This window comes from Bufo gargarizans, chromosome 9 (genome assembly GCF_014858855.1).
Source record: "Bufo gargarizans isolate SCDJY-AF-19 chromosome 9, ASM1485885v1, whole genome shotgun sequence".
NCBI lineage: Eukaryota > Metazoa > Chordata > Amphibia > Anura > Bufonidae > Bufo > Bufo gargarizans.
The window spans coordinates 29,154,004-29,164,172 of record NC_058088.1 but is presented as its reverse complement, the minus strand read 5'-3'; the positions used below and the strand labels follow the sequence as shown (position 1 = coordinate 29,164,172).

The window sequence follows — 10,169 nt, the reverse complement described above, 5'->3', positions numbered from 1 at the left end:
TTTACAAAAAACTGGTGACTAGTTTTCTGGATAGAGTTTTTAAAGTCTCTCCATGTATTCTACTTCCTGTCCTGGCTCTTTAAATTTCTCTTTTCCTTGGACTTTTAGCACAGCAGACAGCCTCGCTTGACTTTCTCAATCAGACCATTCACTGGGACCAGAGAGGGAAGGGGATGAGTGACTCAGTTACGACATCACACATTGCACTTCTGTTATCTCAATTCTACTAATCTACCATTTTACTCGGAGATAACATCTTTCCCTCACAGCAGCAGTAAACCCACAATGAGTTCCCTATTTGCATAGGAGTTTTATCTCTCTGCTCTGACTGCTACAGAAGCGCAATATTTTGTAGGTCCTTTTCAGTGGTATAGTACTCCCGAAATGAAAAAGACAAACAACCAAAACTTCTTAAAACTTTTCTATGAATAATGAGATAAAAAAAAAAAAACCTTTTTATGAGAGAAATGTACAAGCCACAATACACATTAGGCTATTGTTGGGTAAATTCACAATTTTTGGCGGGGCGGTGAATCTAATGTCTATGAGGGCCTGTCAACTTTCCCTGAACAGATGATGTTGGGGGAGAGAAGGATCAGGAATGTTGAATTTCAAAGCCTGATCCTTTTGTTCCCCCAAGAGATAGGCCGTCATCAGAAATGTCTGGCAACTGTATTCTCCTCTCTCCGCATTACACATATACATGCTCAACCAAAAACACTGTGTATCGTGTATGGGGGGGATGAGAGAGATACGGTAGCTGCTAACTGAATGAGCGTGCGGCGATAATGATTGAAGGTGACATATTTATTATTAATGTGTTACATTTAGAAAGCTTAACACCAGGCCAGGCAGGAAGAAGATGTGGCGAACTTGTCTCACGCTGCTCGACAGATTTAGACACTTTCTTCTATACCACCTCTTGGTTGCCTTACTTTAGACCAATATTTTGCCTCGCATTTTGGAGCAATTTTTGTACAGTTTTGGACATTAAAACCTTGCCCCTTTTCTAGACAATTCAAAACTGGCAAAAATAACAAAAAGAGAAATAAACTCAATGCAACAGCACTCTGCAAACAGAAATAAAGTACAATAAGGCCATAGTTACAGAAAATATTCTGGTGCCAATGCTACGCTTATTTAGTAAATTTGAGATTATTGGCAAATATATTTTGTACAAAATTATTTGGGCACGTCGACAAGGCGATCTCTATAAGATAGGAACCTAACAATAAATACTACCTGTTTTGTGCCAGACTGGCCACCATACAATACAGGAAATGAAGGTTCCACATGCATGCTGGGTCCACTCTGCCTTTTACATTTTTTTGTGCCAACGGGTGGCATTTAGTTTGAGGTTCCCGTCTTATAGAGATCGCCTTAACACAGGCTGACGGGCCCAAATAATACAAAAATAATAATTTTGTACAAAATGTATTTGCCAAGAATCTCAAATTTACAAAATAAGCGTAGCATTAGCACCAGAATATTTTATATAATTATGGCATTATTGTACTTTATTTGTGTTTGCTGAGTGCTGTTTCATTGTGTCTTTTTTTCTTCGTGTTTCTAGCCATGGCGATGTGCACCTGCACATTGGGATGTGCTGACGAACTCCCCTTTTTCATGCAAAAATAACTAAAATACATAATAAATCTGGCACAATGCATGTACAATGGGTTTTGGTACAACCTGAGCCTAAATTCTTGCATATTTATCTTGCCATTGCCAAATCCCATGCCATTGTTTTTCTTTTGACACATTGGGAGCCACTACTGTGTCTTTAAACAAGTCGCAAATTATGGCGCACAACATATTTGCCCCATAATTTGCAACTTCTTAAGCTTCTCGTGACCTTTGAAAAGCTGGTGTAGACTACAGAGATGAAGGACGGATCCGTTTTCTATTGTGCCAGATTGTGTCATAGAAAACGGATCCGTCCCCATTGACTTACATTGTGTGTCAGATCGGATGCGTTTGGCTCAGTTTCGTCAGATGGACACCAAAACGCGGCAAGCAGCAGTGTCCGCCTCCAAAGCGGAATGGAGACTGAATGGAGGCAAAATGAGGAAAATTGATGCATTCTGAGCAGATTCTTTTCCATTCAGAATGCATTAGGGCAAAACTGATCCGTTTTGGAACGCTTGTGAGAGCCCTGAAACGGATCTCACAAACGAAAAGCCAAAACGCCAGTGTGAAAGTAGCCTTAAAGGGATTGTCCATGTTATTTTTTTTATTTATGGAAACAGCCTGGGCCCTGATAAAATAATGTAGATACTTACACTTATCTTCCCTGGACCCTCCGATCCAGCTCCGCTGCTCATTCCTCTCCCCGGACTGTAGTCATTGATGTATTGTTGTGGCTGCAGCAGTGACATCTCATACAGTGATGCAGCCAATCACTCAACCGTGTATGGCACGAGATCGTTCAGGCCAGTGATTGGCTAAAGCAGTGTTCAGGGTGTCACCACTGGAGCCACAAGAATACATCACTGACTGCAGCCTGGAAAGAAGGAGCAGCAGCTCTGGATCGGAGAGGCCAGAGAAGGAGTCAGGCTATTTTCATAAATATAAAAATAATGTAGAAACCCCCTTTAATTAGACAAAATATTCATCATAACGCACTCTTCAGTAAAACAATGGAAGATGGAGTTAATAAATAATAGGATCTAAGAAAATTGGCTCAGGTTTTCTAATTTTGTAAAATTTGCAACCACACCCCATGAAAAACAAAACTTTGTTCTGAATGCATCAAATTTGTAAGAGATCCTAATCTGGACTAGACACTGACTGGGCTATCATAAAGCACTTTGTGTAGGCCATTTCCAGAGTCAGATGAGGATCTCCTGGATGAACAACATCATGTTGACATCTTTTCTTAGACTGTAGGAGTTGATAAGCGTTAGGGTACTTGAGGATACCCTAGACTCGAGCATCTAAGACATCTCCATATTGATATGGAACAGCAAAGCTTAAGGTCCTTCCAGTACACACACACAAGGAGATTGCCTAAATCTCTGTTCCCATCTATACACCTCACAAGGTCTCTCCATGTGACCATTCACTGAGGAACAGGTGCTACTTGCTATAGGCACAGTCTGTAAACATTGCAGAGCTAGGATTCACATTTCAGTAACAGATCTGTTGCAGTTTGACGCTCTGTCCTGATGGTTCATGATGAGCTTGAGCTTTCCCTGAATGGTGCAAATTACAACTCTTTTGAAGCTGTCTGACAAGAAGAAATAGATCACAGGGTCCAGGCAGCTGTTGAGCGTAGATAAACAGAGCACTAATTCATTAGTGATATGCAAAGTCTGTTTCCAGGACAGGCTGGGGATAATATTTATTTGGGCCAGAATATAGGGCACACGTACTAAGTGATAAGGAACAAAACACACAATAAAGATGATAAGAACGATGAAGGACTTTTTCATCGCCCGGTTACTGTTTCTTTTCGTTTGGGGCTGGTTCTTCATTGAAGAAGCTCTGTGGAGCTTAGCAGAGATCTTTGCATAAAAATAGACAAAAAGAAAAAGAAGGACAAAGAAGGCAATCACAGCAGTCAGGTTGATGGCAGCTGACATGTTCCCCTTCTTCTTGAAGTGGAAGCACTTTTGGCTACAAGGTTCATTTCCTTTGTTTTCGAATAAGAATGGGACAATGCAGACCACGTTGATCACCCACACCACGTGAGCAGCCCTAGAGCTCCACTGGACACTATGGATTTTGTACTGTTGTAGAGGCCTGATTATTTTAAGATATCTGTCCATGCTAATAAGGCTCAGGAACATTATACTCGCATACATGTTCAAGTAGAAGAAGGCACCTATGACGTGGCACAAGAGCAGAGGACCGTTGTTGTTTTGATATGCAATACGGAATGGTAAGCATAGCGCTAAGAGGAGATCAGCTATTGCAAGGTTCCTCATGTAGATGGTCATAGATGTACATCTTTGAAAATTTGTCCAGAAGACAAAAAGAGCCAGAATGTTGCTCAGGAGGCTCAGTCCACAAATGAATGAATAAACCACAGGAAGCATCCAGGACAAGATTCCATCTTGAATATCACAGCCATTAAAAGTAGGAAATGAAGATACATTGAGGTGAAGAGACAGAGAACCAGACATTTCCAGAGTCCATGTCCTTGTAGTAACATCACTCAGCGTTGAGTTTGTCAGAAGATCCATTATCTGTGAACAGACAACAAACAATATCTTATGAGACATGTGAAGCTTTTATCTTTTAGATTTTGTATTATCTTCATGAATCAGACTGCAATTGGATGGACTGTCTCCGAGTCTAATTGCAGTTCAGATCTACAAAAAATTCACAGATAGTAAGCTCTGCGTGTTATTGGTTGAAGAACATCTAAAAGCCTCAATTCTCACTATGAGAAGCAGTCTGAAAAGTCTCATGTTGTCTAATGATCTGTTTTAATGAACTGAGAAGCAATACAAACAGTTGTGCAAACCTAGTATACATATGAGTATAACATGAATTTAACTTGTATTTCAGAATGATGTAATGGGCTTTCCACTTTACGTCATATTCTGACATGTGTGAAGGACACATGGGAAGGTGGTGGTGGGCTAGATTCTGCAGAGCAAATGTTCAAATGGTCACTAACTTTTCACTGAGCTTTACATAAATTAATAGTACAGGTGAGCACAAAAACTTTGTAATATGTCTTATCAGTGAGAAATGTCTAGTTCTCATGTTATTAGCTGTTTACCTCTTCACCCCCATCCCATTACTAAATGCCTTTTCCTTGAAATATGCTTTAAATCTATCTAGAATGGGGGCAGCTCACAGAAAGATCATATTACACATGTGAATGCAAGTCTATAGAGAGGGGTGGGGGAGGATTGAGCAGGAGCTGAGTGAGGAAGGACTCCAGGAGAGATAGCAAAAAGACTGCTGCAGCTACATAGTAATTTTATATCTCAGCCTATGTGCTTTATTTACATCCATACAGGTCAGTACATCTCTGTAATTTCCTCCAAGATACTAGGGCATACCTCTGAGTGAGTGAGAAAAGGCTAAGAAGCAGATTCTCCTCTACTTTCTGTGTACAGTGGATAATCAGAAAGTGCTGCCAGGCTGCCGGACCACATTGACTATAATGGGAACCAACAGAGATCCAGCTGTTCCCCGGTATATATGCCAAAACGGCCTTCCAGATGTCTCCTAACACTTGTGTGAAAGTTGCCTTATTATATAGTGATGACATATTACTTTTCAAGGTACAGTGCATATTATTTTATCAAACCAGAGACTTAGAGGATAAATAGTGAGATAGCATTTGTGACTTAGCCAACCTTTACAAATTCAGGCACCCATATTATACACTGGTACAGTCATACTCCTCAGTGATACCACTTAGCCAGATCACACAGAGGGATTGTGTCTAGATCTCCATAGAAGAAGGAAGTATCTTCAAGGTTCTGTTAGGGTATCAGGTCATCCCTTCCCAAGCTTGTGACAGCTGGAGTTTAAGGGGCGTTAAATCATTGCATATTCTCATATTGCCCCGATTCCACCATTCTTGGCACTTCAGGGGTGAATGCAATCCAGTAGACCTGTTGTGGGGCTGTATTTCCCAGACAAATTGCACTAAATGAGTTTGTCTAGACGGCAATTTTCTCTTCTTCCCAGTCCATAGCTGTGACTGACTTTAGCCAGTAATCAGCTGAGCAGTCATTTCCTGTGTGTCAAAATTGACTATGATGTAGAGACCCGCAGGTACCCATGAAGTGTTGGAATGGTCCCAGTGGGCCGATGCCCAGAGGGCCACCCAAGCTCTCATCTTGGCCACCAACCAGGTACATAAAGATCTGATGCTCTCAGCATTAATTATTGTAGTGAGTATTTTGTGCTGCACTGTGGTATCTGGTCCTGGTGGGGCGGTATTTAGTTCTGCACTATGGTATTGCTGGTCCTGCCTACCTCTGTTGCCCAAATCTGTCAATTTGGACCTGCCTACAAAATTAGTCCACTTTTAAGTTTTTTTTTTCCAGGGCCACTTTAACTACTCAGTCCGCCCCTGATTTTAACCCTTTAACAAAAATAAAAACTATTGGGCTCACAACTTCTTTAAAGTCTATGGGCACCTTAGGGGGCATTTTCTTTTGTTATTATTGCATTCTATTCATTTAAGTCTAATCAGCTGTTCAACTGGATTTAATTAAAATTTTCAAAAGTTTTTCTTCTATGGTTTTCAATTTCAGTGCATCTACAGACTATTATTTCTGCTTCACAGGGAATTTATCAGAGAGCTGCTCTGATGGCTCCATCTGTTGCCCTTATCTGAACTTGCCTGACAGCTGATAAACACTCAGTATAGCTATTTTCCTATCAGTTTGCTAAGAATTTAGCTTAAATGAGTGCTTGAGCTGAAAGGAGTTCAGAAATAAGGGCTACAGATTGAGCCATCAGAGCAGCTCTCTGACGGGGAAGCAACAGTATGCAGATACACTGAAAGTTGCAGCGGAAGCAATGTTGACAGTTTTTAACAAAGTGGAATGAAAAACATTACTTTTAGCATAATGCAATGATTAAATTCTCCCAAAGGTGTCCATAGCCTTAAAGCAGGGGTGCCATACTCAAGGCCCTCAAGTTGTTGCAAAACTAAAACTCCCAGCATGCCCTGATAGCTGTAGGCTGCTGTCTAAGCATGATAGAAGTTGTAGTTTTGTAACAGCTGGAGGGCCATACGTTTGACAGATGTGCCTTAAAGGAACCTTGCTTGCTTCATTCATGTGCAAATGCACCCCAATGAGAGGGGTCACATAGTGAATTCAAGTACCCTTGTAAACAAAACAGCTCTTGAGCAGTACAACACCGGACAGAACTACTACTGCTCCATGTGGATTAAAACAAAACATATTGATACAACATTCAGTTTGTTCTGAGGACACTAAAATGAGCAAACTGTCCATGTCTACTCAGCAGATGCAGGACCTGCTATGGGAAACACTTTTTTACAAGAGTCGCAAGAAAAGCACTACAACAGCTGCATCATTTACAAGTGCGTATAAAGCCCCTGGTCAAACACGGCATCTTCTCCTGAGTGAACAAACAAGACTGAGCAAATACAATGTGGAGGTTCAATGGTTAGTAATTATTTTACATATGTGTAGCCTTTTTATAGGAACAAGCTGACTAAACAAGACTATACCGACCCAGTGTACACAACTTTAAGAACCTACCATCTATGTTCTCTGATGGCCTGAATGTAGAGGATCTACAGGGTCTACAAGAGACCAAGAGTAGAGTAGATCCTCTACTTAGACTGCATACACCCTGGTGCACTGTTGTCTCCTCCATGCCTGGGGTTCAGCCCTGGCGCACCATGTTATCTGCTCATCCCACTGGCTTGGTTTCTAGATATGCGTAAATCTGTGAGACCGCTGCTATTTCTTGGTCAAGAGCTGTAGAAGATGGGCACTTTGTTTTCCTATTTACATAAAAATGAAAGGTAGAACTGGCCATGGAGTGAACGACCTCGAGATTAGTAAACTAGAACCTCTCAGGGGCTGATGTGGCTGCATCTTCTGTACAGCTCTGTGGAATATGTTGGTGCTCTATATTTGTAATAACCCCACAATCATCTCTTTGGGGCAACCACCAGCACCGGAAAGTTTACAGTGTATGGAACTGGAATCAGACAGCTCCATATACTGTGTAGTGGCCGTGTCTGGTACTGCAGCTCAGCTTCCACCAGTACACCGGCACCAGAAGCTAAACAGTATATGGAACCTTCTGCTCGCTTTAGATACATTGGACAATAAAATAAATAAAATAAATGTGAAATCCAGTGCTAGTGGCTGCCTGAAACAGCTGAAGGGTGCTGGGTGTCAGCACCCTACTGATCTGATACAGATGACCTATCCTGAGTCTAATGTCATCCAGGGGCACAGGCTGTAGGTTATTCCTCTATGTTATAGTTAAACATTAATAGGTAATTAATGAAGGACACAAAACTGACTATTGATTGAAGTAGATGTGCTATTCATCTTCTACATCGGACACTGCTGCTGTGTACTCCATATGTATTATCTAGTGGACCAAGGCCAGTCCTGTCTAGCAGAGGGAACTGTGTAGATTCTAGAATGGAAATCTAACTATACACCATAATTAAGTTTATACAGGTTTTAAGTATTATAAAACCATTTATCTACATATTATATTTCATATCTATTTATCTGTCTCATATCTTTCCATCTTTATTTACATATTCATGTAAATATCTATCCATATATCTTCCCTTGTATCCATGTAATTATTTATCTATTAATCTATCTATATATATTATCTATCATCTATCTATTTACTATCTATCTATTATCTATCTATTCAATCTCATATCTCTCCACATCTTTAAATCTTATATCTTTCCATACATATCCATGTCAATATCTATCTATCTATCTATCTATCTATCTTTCTAAGTATTTATGCATGTAATTATCTCTGTCTGTCTGTCTGTCTATCCATCTATCTATCTCATATATTTCCATCTTTCTGTGCATATGCATGTAATTATATCTTCCCATTTAAGTCTTCTCTTGGTCCCAGGACATCATATAGGCTATGTTCAGATGATCAATCCCAGTTAAATCTTGACATTTTTACTTCCACTAGCCATAGGTGGTTTTTCAGGAGCTTTAACTATAATAACCAATATTTAATGCAAACTCCATTTCATTGAGGAGATATCTGCTACATGTTATATCAAATCATCAATACTAAAAAATAATGTCATTGAATTGACAGGGTGATTGCCCCTATATGATAGAGAGCTCTCTCCTTCTCAATACTGTTAGCCAGAACAGAAACAATTCAGTCTGTGGACCCAAGCACAAGCCCAGGGATCTAGAGCAGATACATGGTCTGATATGTAATATTTATATACTAATGACTTATACTTGAATACACCCATCCATCTTATTTCTTACAGGAAGATTGCTAATTCGTTTCTGCAAACTTCTTCTCTACCATTGTGTGATATAAAGCGAAGTAAAAGAAAGTAGAAAACAATTCATACATACAGCAGACATCAGTACAGAAATACATACCGTACACTCACTCACCACTGAGGCTCATCAGAGGCTGCTCCTCACCCTGACATTATGGGCTTCTCAGAAATGACTTGAAGACTTCAGTGGGAATCCCCCTCATCACCTGCTCTCCTCCTGACTCTTCATTTCTGGTGTCCTTAGGTCACATTCATGGGAGTGGTTATCAGAGTCTTCTCCCCTTCTTGCTTCACAGCCCTGAACCTGTGCTGATACAATGGAGCAATCAGCAGTCAGCCAGTCACTGCTATCACATCTGCAGGCTGGACCGTGGGGGAGATGTCCTCTGAGGAGGGCTCTCCAGAAAGTGCATATAGGAAGAGTAGGGGCAATCATGTATGTCTATGTAATATGTCTATCTAGCTATCTACCTAGCAGCAGAGCATAAGCCACACAGAAGAAATGTATTCCCCCATGTGTCCATTTACAGGAATTGTATCTATCTATCTCTCTAATCTACTGTATCATCTAATCTATATAATATCTATATATCTATATATATATATATCTATATATATATATATATATATATATATATATATACTCTCTATCTCTCTATACATTATCTATCTAATAATCTATCTCTATATATTATCTTTCTATCTATCTAATAATCTATCTCTATATATTATCTAGCTATCTATTTATATATCTGTCTATCTATCTCTATATATTATCTATGAATCTATCAGTCATCTAATTTATCTCTATATATTATCTATGAATCTATCAGTCATCTAATTTATCTCTATATATTATCTATCTATCATCTATCTATTTATCTATCAAATAATCTATCTCTATATATCATATATCTATCAATCATCTAATTCATCTCTCTAAAAACTATCTATGTATCTCTATATATTATCTATCTATCTATCTATCTCTATATATCATCTATCATCTAATCTATTTCTATATACTATCTATCTAATAATCTATCTCTATATATTATCTAGCTATCTATTTATATATCTGTCTATCTATCTCTATATATTATCTATGAATCTATCAGTCATCTAATTTATCTCTATATATTATCTAGCTATCTATTTATATATATTATCTATCTATCAAATAATCTATCTC

General features: G+C 39.3%; 1 protein-coding gene across 2 annotated transcripts; it reads right to left on the bottom strand.

Moving 5' to 3' along the window:
• Window positions 1-3,122: 3,122 nt before the first annotated feature.
• Window positions 3,123-9,257, bottom strand: LOC122945996 (probable G-protein coupled receptor 34). 2 transcript variants are annotated; one of them, XM_044305254.1, is made up of 2 exons: window positions 9,123-9,257; window positions 3,123-4,190 (listed from the first exon to the last, which is right to left on the bottom strand). In XM_044305254.1, the coding sequence occupies exon 2, from the start codon at window positions 4,185-4,187 to the stop codon at window positions 3,123-3,125; it is 1,065 nt and encodes a 354-aa protein (XP_044161189.1). In that variant the 5' UTR covers window positions 4,188-4,190; window positions 9,123-9,257. The 2 variants fall into 2 exon arrangements, with proteins under 2 accessions (XP_044161189.1, XP_044161188.1); XM_044305253.1 differs by having other exon boundaries at window positions 9,078-9,156.
• Between the last annotated feature and the right edge of the window lie 912 nt (window positions 9,258-10,169).